The sequence below is a fragment of the Trichoplax adhaerens genome, genomic scaffold (assembly GCF_000150275.1).
Source record: "Trichoplax adhaerens TRIADscaffold_4 genomic scaffold, whole genome shotgun sequence".
NCBI classification, from domain to species: domain Eukaryota; kingdom Metazoa; phylum Placozoa; class Uniplacotomia; order Trichoplacea; family Trichoplacidae; genus Trichoplax; species Trichoplax adhaerens.
The window spans coordinates 7,815,923-7,836,299 of NW_002060946.1; the positions used below are offsets into that span (position 1 = coordinate 7,815,923).

At 32.4% G+C, this 20,377-nt stretch overlaps 3 protein-coding genes across 3 annotated transcripts; 2 read left to right on the forward strand and 1 right to left on the reverse strand.

Moving 5' to 3' along the window:
* Positions 1-892: 892 nt before the first annotated feature.
* Positions 893-3,922, forward strand: TRIADDRAFT_23787 (uncharacterized protein; the record flags this gene model as incomplete). Its single annotated transcript, XM_002111687.1, has 12 exons — positions 893-1,186; positions 1,595-1,654; positions 1,742-1,822; positions 1,954-2,048; positions 2,251-2,361; positions 2,454-2,481; positions 2,792-2,833; positions 2,999-3,062; positions 3,156-3,210; positions 3,352-3,404; positions 3,516-3,646; positions 3,782-3,922. The coding sequence occupies 12 exons, from the start codon at positions 893-895 to the stop codon at positions 3,920-3,922; spliced, it is 1,155 nt and encodes a 384-aa protein (XP_002111723.1).
* Positions 3,923-5,799: 1,877 nt separating this feature from the next.
* Positions 5,800-7,285, reverse strand: TRIADDRAFT_23790 (uncharacterized protein; the record flags this gene model as incomplete). The annotated part of the gene is made up of 7 exons (XM_002112201.1): positions 5,800-5,898; positions 6,023-6,129; positions 6,238-6,384; positions 6,495-6,588; positions 6,725-6,865; positions 6,934-7,023; positions 7,127-7,285. Coding segments are annotated over 7 exons (837 nt in total), but the record flags the coding sequence as incomplete, so codon positions are not given.
* Positions 7,286-18,517: 11,232 nt separating this feature from the next.
* Positions 18,518-19,591, forward strand: TRIADDRAFT_23455 (uncharacterized protein; the record flags this gene model as incomplete). Its single annotated transcript, XM_002111688.1, has 2 exons — positions 18,518-18,893; positions 18,978-19,591. The coding sequence occupies 2 exons, from the start codon at positions 18,518-18,520 to the stop codon at positions 19,589-19,591; spliced, it is 990 nt and encodes a 329-aa protein (XP_002111724.1).
* Between the last annotated feature and the right edge of the window lie 786 nt (positions 19,592-20,377).

Genomic DNA, 20,377 nt, shown 5'->3' on the forward strand with positions numbered 1-20,377 from the left:
GTAAGTGTTGACGACTGGACGATAGAAAATACTGTAATGGAGACTTATTATGAAAGGAAGAATAGGAAACGGTAGTAGTTGTTAAACCGATAATCTTATCATTCCAGTTAAAACATAGTCGATCCAATGGAAAGAGACGATCAGGTATGCACAAGTTGTAACACTACAGCATGGAAAGTCCATTTATTATGGAAAGTTGCATGTATAGGACGTTGCATCTGCTGTACAGCATATTTGCTTTGATGATGTTTACTATATTCCCCCCTTCCGGGTGGTACACATTCAGGGCAATTGCTCGTCGAGAGCTGCGCTATCCCACCCATTAAATATCATCTAGACGTAGATGGAAACATGCTTATTTATTTCTTTCTAGCCGCGATATGCCACATAATGAGTGTGCGAGTTGAGAACATTGAACATTAAATCGACTCTCGATGGAGTTTCATTCGACAAATCGGGAATCGGCCATTCCCTTGAGGTGACTGGTCGATTGACCATGGGGAATTAAATGCAATCACGGAAAATTGTGAAGCATAATTATCAATGAAATCAAGCTACTTTATAAGAGAGATTCATCCATTTAATTGGCGCAGATTTTACTTTACCCAACCCATCGTGATTTTCTGCGAGCACTTTACGAAACTCTTCGGTCGATCGTAAAATAAAATTAATGGCACGATGCAGTAATATTGTACTTTATACAGTGTACTGTATTGTAGGTAGTTCCTGGATAGGCATCTTCTGATATATCGTCTATGCTATCCTCTGTATTGCTTGACTTTTAGCCATTATATCTTAAATCTCGCCGTATTACTCCATAGAGTCAATTAGAATTGTATTCCAAATTGATTATAGTCTAATTGATTATTTTACAGTAAATTACCAGAAAATGATGAACCGATCTTCAAAATGGACAGCCGCAAGAAATTTGATCAGTCGGCAATTTGGCAATCAGAATAATTACAATTTTCAATGTCTAGCATATAGTGGACTACAGTTTATTCAAAGATTGCAACTGGATAAGAAATTAGAGCATCATGATGGTTGTGTAAATGCCTTAAATTTTAGCCCTTGTGGAACATTTCTAGCTTCTGGTAGTGATGACTTAAACATTGTTCTTTGGGATTGGGCAAAAGGAAAAGAACATCATGTTATTGAGACTGGCCATCGGAGTAATGTATTTCAGGTACATCGTAAAACTAATTTGATGCTATAGGGTAACAGCGATTAAAAGTTAATAAATTGAATTACATTAAATAACAGTTAAGCCACAATCAGCTGCTGATCTCTTTGGCTAAGATATCTAGTAAAGTAGAGAAAACCATCGTACTTCAATCTACTGTATGCAATCGCATTATACGCGTATAACTAATTATCTACCACGAACTACTGTATGTCTCAGCAGATTGTCTAAAAATGCTTCTTGCTTTCTCAATAATGATAACCAAATAATTATAGACAATTAAAGTTAAATTTAACTAGATCTAGTTTAGAAATATCATTACAGACTTTTTATTTCAGAAATAATACTATGCAAACTAATCGATTTTATATTGTGGTTTGATTCCTAATATTTAATATTAATTAACATTAGTCCAAGTTCTTACCGCTCTCTTCTGGTATCAACATCGTCTCATGTGCGCGTGATGGTCAGGTGATATTGTAGCACCAATTTATCTACCTTTAATTCTCACTTTTATTGCGAGATGATAATCTCAATTACATTGTTATATAATAATAGGTAAGATTATCGCAAATTAGTAACTCAGGCAGTGGACAACCTAGTCGAAAAATTGCAAATCATCGAGGAGCTGCTCATAAGGTTATAATTAGCTATACTCTATCTCTATAAATCATTTATTTTAAGGTGTTTAGCGAATATTTATTATCTTTTGATACTGTTTACATGACAATACCCGCTAATGATTTCTCATTTTGTAATTTACTATATAGTTAGCTATTGCACCCAATTCCAGCTATGTATTTCTCAGCTGCGGTGAAGATTCTTTAGTTCAGCTTGTGGACGTCAGACAGGAAAAGCCGATCAAGTTTGTAGCTGTATACTCTGACTTAAAGCAATGTACACTTCTTAAATGTAGTATAAGGCAGCGCATTGCCCCAGTTAGCGTTAGAGGAGTTTTATGACTTTCAGCATCAACGAATCTGCTGTAATTTCAAACTTAACACAATTGTACCAAGATAAGCTTTGGGCAGGTAGAATAAAGAATGATTCTATGACATTTTATTCAGATTACTCACTTGCCGAAATGAAAGAAACAACAAAGTTGGCTTGTATACGATTGACATTAATCCAACCAATGAATTTGAGTTTGCTGTTGCTGGCCGTGATCAGTATGCAAGGTGAGTTGATAAAGCAGAATTGGTTTATTGCATAAAGCGTTCAACAATTTCAAACTGTCATTATAACGGAATTACTAATTTATTTGTTGTAGAATTTATGATAGGCGTAAAATCGACTCGGTATGTAACTCCTGACCGATGTGACGCCAGCATTTTAAGAATAGACTGTAATGCTAGAATTAGCTAGTGAGGCTATGAAAGGACGACAGTTATCAATCCATTCATATAATGTATAAGCTCCTAATTTTATTATCTATATTAAACTGATGTTTTGAAACTGCTACAATTGTTGTGATAGTTACGTCATGACGTTGTATTTGGATATCCTACATTCAGATCATACGTAATTTACTGATCGATTAATTATATATTACGAGCGCGTAATGTATATATCTTATACGATATATATAAGTATTACTTATTTCTTTAGAATGAAATTGACCCTGTTAAAAAATTTTCTCCTCATTTTTTCGTAAGTATTATTTTTAATTCTGAATCTATAGTTAGTAATATCTCTTAATACTGTTGAGATATTACATTTAGATTTATTGTCGCTCCTACCCTAACACCGATTACTTGCTGTTCCATCGTAATTTTAGCAATATTCTAATGCGGCATATATTGTGATTTTTTAAAGATGAATCGATCATATGCACATCGACCGAATATCACCTGTCTTGTGTACAGTTATGATGGTTCAGGTACAAGTTTAAATTATATTCAAATCAGTAGTTAATGTGATTGTATTGTCATTTATTTACAACTGAATAATTAAGTTAAATTTCTACGTTTAGAACTACTTCTAAGCTATAACGATGATGACATCTACCTATTTGATAGTAGTCATAGGTAAGGAAGTATGCCTCCATTTGGCATTGCCTCATTTTTACTTTCGATATTGTTGAGGCGCGCAATATCAGCTAAACGCTGAATTAGAGAATTTTTCTGATTGATAATTTACTCATCATCATGAAATAATTGTGTTACTAGCGACGGTGCCGAATATATCAAGCGATACACAGGACACCAAAATAACGCTACCGGTAATGAAAATCTAGTCTTTTGTTTAATGTTCCCTGAATGCGAACTCATTTCGCTATTTTAATGATTACCTATCCAAGACACTTTGTTAATCAATATTGCTTTTGATCTAGTCAAAGGAGTTAACTTTTTTGGTTTAAAGAGCGAGTACGTTGTTAGTGGTAGCGACTGTGGTCATATCTTTTTTTGGCATAAGGAATCTGAAGAAATAGTTCAATGTGTAGTTGGAGATAAGACAGGAGCGGTAGGCTTTCCATGTGCTAATATATTTTCTTGAATTTTATAAGTACTTATTAAGGACTTTATCATTAACCATTGTTCATCAAGCTTACTCGTTATCAATCTAGAATTCTTGTGCCTTATTTAATATATATATTAGGTAAATGTATTGGAGCCTCATCCGAGCATTTGTATGTTAGCCACCAGTGGAATAGACAGCGACGTTAAATTGTGGACGCCAACGTCCAACAAACGAAATGATTTAGCATCTCTAGATTCGGTAAATATATATTTTATATAAGTTTATAATTTTTTATTTATAATACAGCATATTAAATTCATATTCATTTAACATCGTAATGGATATTAATGCTGTTCACTAGGTTACTGAAGCAAATAAACAACGACGAGAAGAATATTTAGTTGATGGTCCGATAGACCCGATTAGTGAAGAGCTGATAACTCGATTTCTTCGTCGAATGCGATATTATCAGGTACACGTATAAGATGATATTTCTTGTTAAACTTTGTTCGAGTTGCGAATTATTAATTTAACATCATTGTAATATTTTGCTACTAAAACCGAAATAATCGTAGGCTATGCAGCAAGGTGATGACAGCTCTGATGACAGCGATGATTCGAATGATTCAACAGATTCGAGCGCTTCCGATATCGATGGCGAAGGCGTTCATTTTGCTTGTGCAACATCATAAATCTCTATTAAATTCAAGGTGCCTCAGCATACTCATTTGTACATAGATGAATTTGATAATCTTCTCCGCACATTTATAGTTATTACATGGTCAGGTAATCTGCTGTCGTTGACCTGTACTTCGTAGTAGAACTTTCAATTATTACCAATTATACTATCCAAACTAAAGTGTATTTAACTTATATAAGTGTTGCTGCCGGTATTTAATGATCCCATCATTTACTTCAAATAATTGCCATTATGTCTTCATATAATGTCCAATTACAATTGTATGCATACCATACCAAAATGTAGCTCTAACAGTCTAACCATCTCTAGGCGATTTATATATTGTCTAGTGAAATGCCAGCTGCAGTTTCTATCGTATTGTATAAATATTACATTTCACGTCGCAGTTTGGCGTAGTCTTAGACTATATTCTGTGATATCAAGTTAATGAATACTATATTGGTACGGATCGATTCTTAATCACAATTAAAATCGGCTTGAGTAATTCTAAATTGCAATTATTATACTTTAAATCAATAAAGGGTTACGTTGCTAATCTTGTATACATACAAGTACGTAACAATCATTGATAATTTATAATATTTCCATGTCTTTTATTCTTGGGATGCAAAAGAACTTGGCACAATTAACTTTCGCTTGGATGCTGCAAGGATCATGTAGAAATTGCTAAGAAAGTGTTTATGATCGTAATTTGTCTGGAAGTATGCGCATCACCCATGAAATCATCAAATTGATTACACTCTCAGATATTATAGTTTTTTTCCGTGTAGCTACTATTCTTAATGGCCTTTAAATAAGTAAGCCAAGGAACATTTGTTACAGTATTCGTAGCATGACAGCAGTGCCGCAAAGTTAAATATCATTGCCACGACCCATTAGTAATTGCAACAATAACACAATATTTAATCCTTTCTACTATCCCAAATGGCTACTATTTAATATTAATTCCTTCATGATCATGAAAATTGGACAGACATAACCTTAAGGATATACTTTGATTTCAGTATCATTAAGCAGTTATGTTAACATCTAAATGAAATAAATCTACATATATATATATATCAGTCGTACAATTACATTATATTTCCTCAAAATTACATGGCATCTTAAACTGGAAAGAATATAATAGCATTCACAGCACCACTTATTCATTAATCAATTTAATACAAATTCAACTATCTCAGAATAGAAAATCCAGTTATTAAATACTTTTACGACATATTTTTAAGTTGTTAAATATACGAATTATAAACCAAAGTTTTTTTTACAAGAAGTGTTATACACTGTCACCTACTACCGTACATTAATTGCAATGATTACTCGGTACGAATTATCAAAGAGGAAATATCAGGGTCCAAGTCAAGACATAAACAGAAATGGTTTAAAGAGTTAACAATGGATCAACTATATGATAAGAAATACGGTATGCACATAGCGAAATATAGGGTATTAAAAATCATTCTCTGCTATTTGTCGTAGACCACTTTAAAGCCGTAGGATCAATAGCAATTCCAGGTCGACACCTATTCTTCTTTGAAAATTCTTTCATAAGGTCCTATCGAAAATTTATCAAATCGCTGTCAATCTTTTACATGATACGATCAAATACAGTACAATTAACAATTTCCATTCGTTTTTTATCTTATCGAAATATTACACATGAAAGTACAGCAAGTCACCTCCTTAATATGAATTAAATGCATTCCTTTCCAATACTTAAGCATATCAAGCGATTGCAGCGTACTAATCAGATCAGAGGTATGGACAGCAGTATCCTGGCTAATTTCTATAAATTAATATTTCCTTACGTCAGCAATTACAGTTAGAAGTAAATCTCGTAAATTTTTATAAAAGACTTTGCACCTTGCTAAATTTATTGCTATTACTAATTAACCTTTTAACGAAATTTCTTCTTTATTATATCGTTGTAGATGTTGTAAAATAATACTTTTCCAGTAACTACGATAGCTTAAAAGGCCCAAGTCAGAAAGCGGTCTCTCAGGCGACCCACATCTGTCCTTCAGCCTTGATAGCAAGTAACCTAGCAAAAGATTAATAGATAGACAATTTAAATTAACTATATAAGTTTCAAAAGTGAGATTAACAAAGTAAAGAGAAATTCTAGCCCGGTAACGCAATCTTATTTCTTACTGAAATCGATTAGCATTTTTCCGTAGCCTTGCTTCATATATTGGGGTAAAATCATGATGCATGACAAGTTGTAATTACATTCTGATCGCTTTTCCTGTTAGAGGCAAATTATTAAAGGTAGAGACGCGACATTAGCAATACGCATATCTGGACATAATGTATGCAGTATATACTCGTAAAATTCAGATGCTTTTAATGACATTATTAATGCCACGAAAATGATTTCACACCTTCGAGAAATAGCCGATCATATGATAGCCAAAGGTATCATAATGAGCCATGACATAAAACAAGAATGGTTCAACATCGTGAAACAAAGTCTTATGGTCAAGAAATAATTTCGCCAGCAAGCATAAGTTCCTACAGTATTCCTAACATTTATAAAGTAGAATGTTACTGATACAAAAGCACTAAATCTTATACAGGAGTGATAACTTACCTTCTGCTTATTTCCATCAACTTCAAAGACTGATAAGTTATCTTTTCTATAAATTTCAATTCCAGGTGGGTGATAGACATTGCATTTACCCTGAAATACAATTGCAGCAAAACATTCGTATGTAGTGTAGTATGAAAAATTGAGTAATAGAATTTTAATATTAAAGTCAAATAATATAATGAAAGTAAAATACCATATGATATTGTAATGTAGTAGCACTTTTCATGTAACGAAGGCAAAATTCACAGATAAAAATTTTGTTTAACTCAGTAATGTCCTCCGGATATGGAGAAACATGCCAGGTCTCGATCTCGTGGCTTCCAAATTGGATACACTTAATTCTAGATGTTCCAAAATTATCTGAGCTCCTTTCCTAGAAATATTGTTGATATTTAAATCAATTTTTGAAAGTATAAATCTGATTAATTCCAAAAAAAGAAATATATAATAATATTTACAATCATGAGCTGGCTATTAGCAATAGCTTTAGTAAATAATTCGACGTCAAAGCTTGGAGGTAATCCATCTAAAGTGGGTATCGATGCGAGTTTCATATCGGACTTTAGCTTTGTCTTTGGAGATGATTCATGGCTAACGTTTTCACTAATAGAAATCTACAAGTAGACATGTGTCCATACGCGTTTGTCAGCAACAACAGTGATAGTGTAAAAATTACTATATCCTATAGGTCATGTAGCGAAAGAATAGAAATCTACAAGTAGACATGTGTCCATACGCGTTTGTCAGCAACAACAGTGATAGTGTAAAAATTACTATATCCTATAGGTCATGTAGCGAAAGACAACTAGCATTTCCTGTGTAAATTACTAATACGAGAAACATGCTATGGATTGAATTACGGCCCTAAACGATAGAGCTATAGATAAAGCAATCACCTCTTCATTGTTTGCAGGAATATCATTTGTTTTTTTCAGTTTTTGCCTCTTATTTGAAGATATTTTAAAGGAATTAACTGCTTTAGAATGATTGCCTTCATATTCTTGAGAATGAGAAGGTATTTCAAGGTCCGGATTACAGCTTGTCCTGTCGCTTTCGATCGAACATTTTGTGTCAGCTAATCAAACGTAACGATTTATTTATCATCAGTAGATTCAAGTGAATTGGTTTGTAACTTAAAATCATACCAGCAAAGTCTATGGTAAATAGATTACGATATACTATTACTACTATTATTATTATTATTATTATTATACAAGATATTCATGATTAAATAATAATTTCATGGTCCTATACTACGAATACAGTATGTCATGGAAGTATCAATAACAGAATTGTATCAGCCTACGAGAAAGATACCAAAAAGTAGTGTACCAATACGATGGTATAAGATTTAGATAAATACTTTACGTATCAGAACTTGACATATAAAGCATGATTATGCAAATACTCACCTGATCTCGTAGCAATCTTTTCACGAATATTACTGGCTCTTCTCTTGGTACTTCTAGTACAAGGTTTCTGTAGATCAATATAACGAAAAAAAGATTATTAACATTAACAAAGTCAAAATGGGATCACTTAGCCAAGTTAAAATTTCACTTTTAATGAGTAAATAGGAATTGAAAAATACAGGACAACATTCAATTTAATCGATCTTCGGCATTTCATAATCAATACAGGCAGTATTGCAATCCTGTATCTCTCAGATTATCATCTGCAAAAAGACAGATATGCAGACAGACTAGAGCCTACTTCAACTCCGCTGCCTGTTTTCATTCAACACGATTGGAACTAATATTGGCGCGAAAGAAGTTCAACATCCAGAAAAAATACAACGTTCAATTTCTATTAGCTGTAGCATTACCGTATTCACCTTGCGTTTCGTCATGGCTCCAATATGAGGTATTTAGCATGGACTGTACGTCGAAAATGTGTTCAAAATTGCAATGAGCAAGAGTAAAATTTGAATGTTTTGCAAGAAAACAATTTGCTAATTCTGTATTACCGAATGACTACAGTACTTCTGGCAATGTTGGAATCTGTAGACTCTGGACTACAGTACACAGTACTGTACCACGATTACTGTGGTATGGACTGCTGGACAGACATATTCTCCATCCTTTCGTCAAGATATTCGAGGTGTCAAACCCTTGGTTATGATAGTACTTACGTATCCAAAAAGTCAATTTTAAATTGACTGATTTTCCCCTAAAACAGGTACTGAGTTCTTCTTGGGAACAGTTGTATACGATCATAAATGGTATTTAAATTAGTGCAAATTAGTCGTAAATGGTATTTCAGTGAGTACCAGCACTTTAGAAAAGAGACACGAAAGATCGACATACTGTATCCTAAGTAGCATCGTCTTTTTCGATATTTATTTGATCAGAAAAGTCTGTCTGTCTTCCCGGTCATGAATTACTGTTCCTTGGACTGAAAGAGTGCCTGACTGTACTGTACTCAGTGTACTGTACAGTGTACTGTACAGTACAGTACAGTGAATCACTGAATCTACAGTACTGTACTGTACTGTACTGTACAGTACAGTGTACAGTACAGTATTCTACAGTACTGTCGTCTATAATTACAGTACAAACTAGAAGAGAAGAGAAACAACGCTTTGAATGGTAAAGTACAGTACGCTTTGTATGGTACTGTACAGTATACTGTATCCTGTACTGTTAGGAACTGCTAGCAATACATGGACTGACCCTGGACTGACTTTCCTTGGACTGAAAGAGTGCGTGACTGTACTGTACACACTGTACTGTACAGTGTACAGTGTACAGTACAAACTGGAAGAGAAAATATACTTTATACTGTATACAGTATCCTGTATCCTGTGCTGTTAGGAACTGCTAGAAGTACAGTACTGCACCCTTTCCTCGGATGGACGGACTTTGCATACCAGAGCCAGGCGAAAATATCGAAAAATAATTACTCAGTATGGCTCTTCCGTGTCCGTTTTCCAAATCATTCTCATTAATTGGACCAACATTGATGATCTAAAGTGACTACTTCAAAGCAGAGCTTACTAACACCAAATACAATACAATTTAATATGACTTTATTTAGAAAAATCAATCAATTCAGAATCGACTGTCTACACACTAAAGTACTGTCATAATGAAGTGTTGGGCACAATTTGGTGATCAAATTTAGCTTAATGTCTGTCCGTCCAAATTTGACCTAATTTCCGGCGTTAGCCAATAACAGCAACACCCAAGAGAATAACCTTGAATTCTTGATCAAGGCCATAACAGGAAATAGGGGCTCATCATGATGGAGTATTCGTAGAATGATACTAGAGCATAGCATCACAAAGAATATAGTTGTTAGTTTCAATTAGGACGTGGATCACCAAACATACTAACGGTTAGCAGTTTCGCTATCGTCTTTCACCATAAGAATAATAAAAGAAACCGCGAAACGAATCCTTCATGTCCATGGTCAGGACTAGGAATTATTAATTTGTTCAACTCATGACCCCCGTGAAGGTGTTAAGGGATATTTGATATAAGGAGAGAAACAGTTATTTCACAATAAAATACCTAAACGACATCATCATCACTCAAATAAATAATTTAATATTACTTATTAATAATTATTACTATCGACTGTAAACAGGGCATCAAGTGAAAGCAATCCATATCTGTTCTAAAGCAGCCGTTAATATTAGGCGTACAAGTATGCCTTTACTATTACGACACTTAAGTTAAGTGTTCGTAGACACAAAAACTTTTAGGTATTTTCTCGAACCCTATTAGCGAGTATGCGTATTACTGATGGAGAGCGATTTTGCTCATCGATTTAATAGTTTGTCATAATAGAAGCAATAGCTTATCTCCATTTTCTAGGTATATGCATAAGGCCAACAAAGAGTGCTACCTATTCAGTCAGTGAACAAGCAAAATTGATGCTCATCTAGGAAATATTGTTAGTGTGCAATGGAATCTATCTTCAGCTACAGTTACAAATGTGCCAACAATTGCCATACGATGTTAGAAATGATCCATTAAAGTTATTATAACGATAGCAGAACTACAACAACTGGCCTACATACGCGTATGCGATACCCGTATTTACTAGAATATATTTTTTTTTTTCATGCGTGGGCAATAGCAAATTAAAATCATGACAAGTAATATAAGCGGCTCCATTATCAGTCAAGGATTTTTCTATCAAGTAAAAATATTTCGTATTGGCCTTAGTCTAGCGACTGCAGTAATTTTTACAGTTGGTTTGCTAGGAAACTTATGTGTCATAGCAACACTAACAAGGATTAGAAGAAATAAATATAATTCATTGATGTACTACTTAATTCTAAATTTAGGCATATATGACATTTTAGTCATTTTAATTATATTGCCAACATTTACGGTTCGAAATTTAAAATTTTTTTGGCCCTTCGGCTCACTTTTATGCTATTTACTAAATAACTTAGCCGTTTTATTAACGATCGGCTCAATTGCAACGATGGTAGCTATCGCCATGGATCGCTACTGGGTTGTACTATACGCTGCAAGTCCAGTTCGTCGACAAATACCGAAAAAGGTTGTAACGGTAATCATTTTTGCCATTTCCTTCGTAGGTACTATTCCATTTATGATATATACCGCTTACGATACCTCTCTACCGGCATTACCGCAATGTACTTTAACCTTTTCATCCAATTTGGCATCTGACGTCAAGAAATTACAGGTTTTCTCTGCAATTACTTTTGGAATGCTTTTTGTAGCCCCTCTATTTATAGTCAGTGTGATATATTATCGCTTACTCATTATTCTGCGGCGACGATCTAGGAATAGCGATGAAAGAATATCTCAAACCTACATTAAGGCTACAAGAAAAACCATCAAAATGGCTATACTGGTCAATATGATGTTTATAATGTGCTGGATACCATGGTATACGTGCCTCCTCACTTCACTTTACTACAAAAATTTGCCATTAACTCTTTATTTAAACTATTATATCATACTGACAGCTGCAAACACCATCACTTTCTGCCATAGTGCTATAAATCCTATAATATATGCTGGCTTTATGCATGACTTTCGGCAACCATTGCTACATCTCTACTTATTAATGATTCACTTAAGGCGTTACTTCATGATCAGATTGAACATAAAATCAAGTAATAATGCAGTTAATCCATTAGACATTGAATAACAAACGATAATTATTGAACGGCTAGTAATGTCATCAATTAACAAAATCAATAATGATATGCATCTAAATCATTTATTGTAATTCTACTATTGTTAGCTGATAGTAATATCGTCAAAATAACTAATAATTAACGTGGCTAATACAACGGTCTATCTGCGATCATTATACAAATTACGGTATTTGGCATAAAGGAATATTATGATACTAAAATAATAACGTATGATACAGTCTACTTAATTATTATTTTTATTCACCATTTGTGGCTCATTCTTTCAATATTCCACTATATACCTACTAATATTATCTTTAAATTATAAATATACTCTCACGGTATATTTCTCAGATGTTTATCTTAATATGCATTTATCCAGTATTATACTGCTTTAAAATAAAATCGGATACAATGTTATATTTAAATTTATCATAAACCTTATTTCATGAAAATTGGCTAACAACACGATGATATAGCAACAAAAACAAGCGTCCTAAAATTTTCATTGAGGTTATCTCTCATTTCAACAGTCAAGCTATAAGAAATCAAGTGCACTAACATAATTTATAATATATGATTTCAATTATAAAGAGTTAATATATACGCTCCATGAGCATACATAGTGTACATTACAGAAGCTACGACTATTCATAACTAAGATAATATATATTGAATCCAGTTCTTAACTCTGACGTGAAGTTTATTACATGAAGGTTTGTTTTGATGAGTAGCTTTAAAATTTAATTACTTAATATTATAACTTCACTTCAATGACCTTCTTATAAACTCATAATCGTAACTTCGTTGATTAGAAATCATAGATTGATTTTGATGTTTATAAGCATAGAATTATCAATAAGCACAATTCAAATTATACTTGTTTCAAATCCATTCCGCATTTATATTAACTGAATACACGTATATCACTTTCAAGTATTAGCCAGATACCAAGTAATTCTCTGTAATTGGATATTTTGAATTTAAATTTAAATTCATAATAAAGATAGAGTCGGCTGCAAATCTTCGCTGGCGCGGCTAGTGGAAGAATATTAATTCAGATTTGGATGTCCCATATTCCGAAATGAAACACTGTCAGATTTATACATACCATATTTAAAGTTATCGTTTCTTATTGACATTTTTACTCTAACTATCCTTTACATAAAATAAAATTGACAATTAGCAACTAAATGTTAAAGTTAATTCATTCTTTTGCTCCATGAAAGATCAGATATAAAGTAGACATTATTGGTCTTAGTTTGTTATAGATTGTTACACAGAGTCTTTTTCTACTAATAATTTCACAAATCAGATCGTATGCTATCATCATGCTTATAAATATGCTCGTAAAGTATTTAAGAAACAGCATATCGCATCGCTTTAGATATAGTAGTACTCATTACATCAATCAACGACTTTCTCTATAGTTTTTCTTATTTACTTCTGAAATTTAATGATATACCTCATTACATGGCAATAAATATTCATAGCGTTATGCAATCTACTTTTTATGTAGCATGCCAAGCAATTATACCATAAGCCCCAACTAAATTACTTTATTTATTATAACAGATTATAATATTTCGAATTAACATTATGACTCTTGTTTATTCTATTTTTTAACAATGTAACTATAAAATGCAAGTATTAGTCATCAACCCACGTACAATAATAATAAAAAACTACAACTATCAAAATACGATACAGTTTCAGCAATAATCTATATAGTTTTTATACTAAAATAAAATAAATGATAGCGTGAATACCAGTAGTATTCACTGTTACTAAAATACTAATGGACATTTCACTTTTCTATTATAATAGAAGGTGAAGCTTAGTTACTAAAGCATTTAAGTCTACATTACAATATGGTATAGCTTTTGAAGCTTTTTTAGCTACAAGACAAATGAGAATAATGATCAAATGTTTATGACACATAGTAAATTCAATACGACCAAAATTGCCAAAGTTACCGTGAATTAATAACGTATTAATTTTAATTTTAATTTCCAGCTACGAAACGAATTTGCCAACAAGTATAATAAAGTAAACCGTAATGAAAATCTTATAAAAGATATAAAATGCAACGGTTGCAATCCTGATATTATATTAAATTTTCTGTATGACTTGGAACACTTTGGTAAATTGCGTTGGAGTTTTGTTCACTTTAAATTTCGAAAGTCAAACTTACTTGGAAAGCACTTCAATAAACTGTCACTCCTACATATTTCCTTAAAGAGATATCGAAACTTTATACCATTTGGAAGCTTACAAATACAATAAAGAATAGTCTTAATATCGTTAAACTATAAATAATTTTCGTTTAAATTCATGAAATGGCAATTAAGTATGAAATATAACCATGGTTTAGTAACGGTTTAGAGTTTAGAAATGAATTTAAACAAATTTAATTAAGATAATTATAATTATTTTTTGGACATTTATTATACACAAGAATTATTCAGAGACTAATTTACCGTACCAATAAACTAAAATTGCTTATACTGATTGTAATATCAGCCACTACCATTGCTATGACATATGTCGAAATGATTAACTATCAAACCTAATATACACTCGATTCTAGTCAGTCAAACTCATCTGGGTTGCTGTTAGTAGTTGCCATTTCCCTGGTTGGTCTCAAATAAAGAGCAACCTAGGACTAGCAGATATCGGTCAAGTATTGATTGTTTGTGTAGAAGTTGTCCAATTAGTACATTAGTCGGAGTACCTCGAGAATTTCCCGCATCTGCGGATGAAATAGTTCTCATACTATACTGTAATGTAACTTAGTATTGTGATTGTAGACTGTTAGCCATGTTTAGTATAACGTACGGTAAATATTTATCCTAAGAGATATTTGGTAGCCATAACTATAGATTGCAGTGGTATAGACTCTATACTAGAGTACAGATGACTATATACAGTAAGGTCTTGAGTTACTAATAAGGCTATAGGTAAAAATAGAACTGTAAATCGTATATTGGGATATGGTCAATTTATTGTACTTTGACCGGTGTGAATAATGTCGACGTAAATACTGTAGTCGTATCCATATTGGATTAATGATGGTCCGCAGTAGAATAGTGTTACTAAGAATAATTTAACTATGTGTAAAATAAGGTAAAAGGTTGTCATGCGGATTGTAGCTGCGAATGCTACAATAAGTATAAAACCATGCAACTTTAGATTATTCTGTTAGTTCGTTCTAGAAATCTTTATTAGTAATATTCGGCTAGAGTAGAGCTGTGTGTAGTTAATCTTTATATAAGATTCAATAAAGCCCTTATTTTTCTAAAATTTGGAATTTCGTGATCGGTATATATCACAAATATGTTAAAAATACTGAACGGTAGCACTATCATCTGCGTAATGTAATAATATCGCATATTGTCTGCTAGGATAAATCGCTTTAAGTTTATCACATTAAAGTTGAATTCATTTCGTGTAATAATTGCTTTCTTAATATATCTCTAATTTAATTGAACTTGATGTTTAAGATATCGCATGAATCGCTGCAACTGTTAAAGAAGCTAAATAGGAGAGAAAGAAAATTAGCGATCTATGGACTGGTTGATTAATAATTAATTTTGTTACGTTGAGCTTTTAGAATCCCTAAGAATTATAGTTGCTACATTACTGGCTTTAACTTACTAGACAGTAATAATCTAGCAAATTTAGCCAATTTAATTTTTTTATTCTAGATACTTATTCAATGGTCTATCTTTTTTAAATGATCGCTCACATTATTATTTACAATTTCTTTATCGATCAAACTCACAGATTGTTCTATCATCTAAGCATGTATCATTATCCATTTAGTGTCTAAATTTCTTGCGCAGTTAGGACTATTTGTATAGGTAGTTGCTACGGAGCAAAGCACCGTACTTGCTAATTAAATAGATTTTGTTAGTATTTAGCTAATGGATCATATTTGTGTGACCGAAAGTAGTAAAGAACTACCATACAGTAGATCTCCAGGTGTGGTGGAGCAAGGCATAAGTAATCTATTAGTTTAGTGTAGTAGTTTGCAACATAAGTTTGTGACAGTAGTACTTTAGAGCAATTTATCTATGCATACTAAGCAGACCATAAATATGTGGCATTTGCATTACAATTCATTTCTATAAAAATATTTCAAACTTATTACAAAGTACATACTACGTTCTACTTAGCCTATCTAATACCATTATTGACAACCCATATTCTATTAATTAATAATTAATGTAATTATACCTTACGTCAACTAAATATACCGTACACATTGGCGTTACTTACCAGTAATCGCTCCATAATGCAAGTCAGGTGATTACTCTATATATTACTATTAACATAGCACACTATTACTTGTGGATACTATTCAAGCTTTCTATAGTGAATCTAATGCAATAGATTACTGATTATTAATTTATGCTATTTAAATAATACCAATACTCCCATGGCATTTACTTCAATTCGACGCTTGATAAACATCACTTACCCGCAGGCATCATTCGAAAACAATGTGACTTTATTTTTTATTTACAAATCATTTCATTATCCAGCATTATATCTTATAAGCGTCGCCCAGTAATATATCATGGGTTGGCCATAAGTCGATTCAGCAATTATATAAACTTGAATATTAATGCCAAAAAAACGAATCCTTTTTGATTATGCAACACTTTATTGCAAACAAATTCAAACAGTAGCATTTATTTTAAGAAATTGTTTGTTAGCAATAACCAAAAATATTTACATCTTGCTCACTTATTTTCATAGGGTTGCGTAGCAATGTTGTAACCTTCCTCGAATAAATCAAAATAGTGCAAAACTAGATTCGTTGAAGGAACTTATAAACGCTATCATGAACTAGGCCATCGAATCAAATATCAGATAATATACTATGAAATGCTACTAATTTTACTGTCACTATTTTTTAACTCACACCTTAAGCTGTGACGTTTATAACATCAATTAAAACTTATCGAGTTCACTTTAATATTTTCCATTTTTGCTTATCAATCATAGCCTCAAACTAAGTATTTATTTACTTGTAACGACCAGACGTCGTCATAATACCGCATAATTAGATAAGTATCTTTCATAGATATTTATAGGTTTTCTTGAATTTAATCCACTAGCAATAGATTTTAAATAGAGAAATTATAAATCTTTACAAAACCACTCACAAAACAGAATATTTTTACCTAATGAAATGTAACTTAGTGCTTTTATTTACTAGTACAAAGTTGTATCACAGTTGGATTTCTACACGATCTAAATATCAAGAGGATAGTTTAAGCTTTCCTCATTTAAATAGGTGGGTGGCCTTTCGCCAATCATCATTTAATATTGTACTTACGATAATATATCATCTTAAACAAACAGGTTGTTTTTCTCTAATATTTTACAAAGCTATTCTTTAATTATATAGCGTCTCTATTGAATGATCACTTTATATTTTGATTTCCGACTTCATTTACATGACAATACTAGGCTTGGGCTAGTTAATAAATAATTAAACCTTCTCCATCAATCAAATTTCTTCTTCTTTCTTTTAATAAATTAATGAGGTCACTGATACTTATGTCATCCAGCTATTTCTAGTGTCTATCTAATATGATTACTTACAGTAACAAGTGATTGTCGAATTGGTAGTCAAGTAAATTATGTTATGATGGTATAAAAGCATTGTTAAAAGCAAGCCATGATAGCGCACATTATTGCATTGACCAAAGGCAGTGAATAACAAGTCAGCTAATAGAGATTGTTAATCATTTGATATTATTTAATCAAATCCGAATCAAGATTAACTTTAAGTCGATCAATCCTGAAATAGTACGACATCTTTTGTTTCATTGAAGGGGAAAGAGACTATCGTTGGCCTGTCAATACGGTAGAGGAAGTTGTAGTGTTAAAGTAAGAAATAAAAGCTTAATGAAGAAAAAATAGAAAGATTAATGCAAGACTGAAATTAGCGAAAAAATATACAGGAAACTTTGATTACCTATCGAATAGTAACGTTCAACGGAAGTAAAATCTTCATTTTCAACGTGCTAACAACTATAAAAACCCGACAATTACATTTTCTGCTAACAGCTTAAAGGTCATCTATCAAAAGTGGACTAGCGTGATTTGTTCTCATAAAATATAATTTAAAATATTTTTACTAAAGCCAATTCTATACCTTGGTTCACTTGACTCTATAATAGAAAGTCACTAGTCTTTGTTTGCGGTTAGGCTCGTAAAGCATCGTGAAAGCGTCTATAAAAGAATCTTAAACGATATATAATTCATTCATAAGAATTCTTTCTTATTGGTCTTAGTAGAAAGAAAGATTGGTATATACCTATTGATACGAAGACCTTTAACCACTATTTTGTTACTAATCCAATTTGTACACTTAAACAATTTTTGCTATCGTTATTAAATTAGACTTTAATGTGAATTTAGTGGCCGGCAACAAATTTTTTCGACATGGCCAATGTTTCTGGTAACGTAACATCTACACCTGCTGCAGTTGCTCCGCAAGTAGACCCATGGCTTGGTCTTCGCGTTGGCATCGGTACTGCTGCATGTATAGTTTTTATACTTGGATTTTTTGGTAATCTAACCATTCTCGTCACCATTATTAAAAATAAAAGAAAAGGTATGAACACCTTAATGTACTACTTGATCTGTAATTTAGCAGTCTACGACATATTAGTCATGATTATTTCGTTACCGATGACTATCGTCCAAGATTTGGCATTCTATTGGGTTTTTGGTCCAGTTTTATGCCGTATTACGCTTGGCCTACCATTTTTATTTGCAGCAGGCTCAATTACAACTATGGTAGCTATAGCTATCGATCGTTATTTTGTTGTACTACAAGCAGCTAATCCTAACCCAAAGCAAGGCAAGAAAGGTTTAGTGACTTTGATCATTTTCATTATAGCATTTTCGTTTGCTTTGCCTTCTATTATTTACACTCAATATGATACATCAGTGCCAGGTTACCCCCAATGTGGTATCGAATTTTCAACTGATCCAAATCAGCAAATGGAGTCTTTACGAATCTATACGATTGCGATATTTGTCATCCTTTTTATCACTCCCTTACTTATTGTTGTCTGCATATACTCATTAATTTTATATGAGATACACCGACGTAACAATAAAGCTAATCTTCACTATAATCGAGCCTATGGTAAAGCTAATCGCAAAACCATTAAAATGATGTTACTAGTATCGGTCACATTTATAATGTGTTGGATACCATTATTTATTTGCTTCTTTATTATTGCGTACGGAGCAGTAACCAACCAAACTCGTATAACTTTCTTCTTTATTTATGCTGTAAGCCATTTAGTAAGTTATTGCAACAGTGCAGCTAATCCGTTAATATACGCTGGATTTACCTCAAGATTTCGAAAATCTTTATGGTATGTGTTCTCACTTCAGATAGTAAAAGAAATCTCAGAGCACCGCTGTGGTTTGCAGTCACGAGAAACGAAGGTCATGCGATTATCAGTTAGTAAAAGACAAAAATCAGAGCACCGGCAACTTTAAGCCGATGATAACCTACCTATTAGTTTATATTTTTCTTATTCCTTATCTCAGTAACAAGCAAAAGTTAAATTCCGACTTTGACATTACTGATACAAAATCATCTATTACTGATGCATATCAATGAAATATGACATCTCTAACCACATTATCAACGCAACGTCAATCGAATTCCAACATTTACTGGAACCTATATGGCTGGGTATGATGTAAATACTGTTATTTCGATGCTATTTTATGGAATAATGCAAACAATTTGTTTATCATTTAGTTCAATCTCCTATTTTAAATGCTGTACGCATATTTAATGCTGATTGGTGATATAAATTTATCCTACAGTTCTATTATACCGTTATTTTTGTTGAAAAACTTGTACTTTTTCTGATTAGAAATCGATTATGTAGTTATGTGCTTATATAACTTTACACAGAATTCGGTTATAAAATTGCTAGGAATTTAAAGTAGAATAGAATGTTTGGATTACATAGAAATGACAAAGCATCTTTCTATTAATGCTAGCTACACTAGAATTCCAGTATTGAATGACTAAATGTAAGGCTAATAAATTTTGGTAATAACTAGATGGTAGCCTTTCAATATTCATGCTAGCTGTTATTTAATGGCCTCCTTTAACTCAAAAGGCGTTAACCCTTCAATAGTTTATCTAGCCAATATATATGTAAATATATATATATGTATGCGCCATATGATCCAACTATTTTGGTTTCTATAATGAAAATGTACAATTGCATATATGCTTATAATTTTCTTTCTTATTAAAAGAAATTT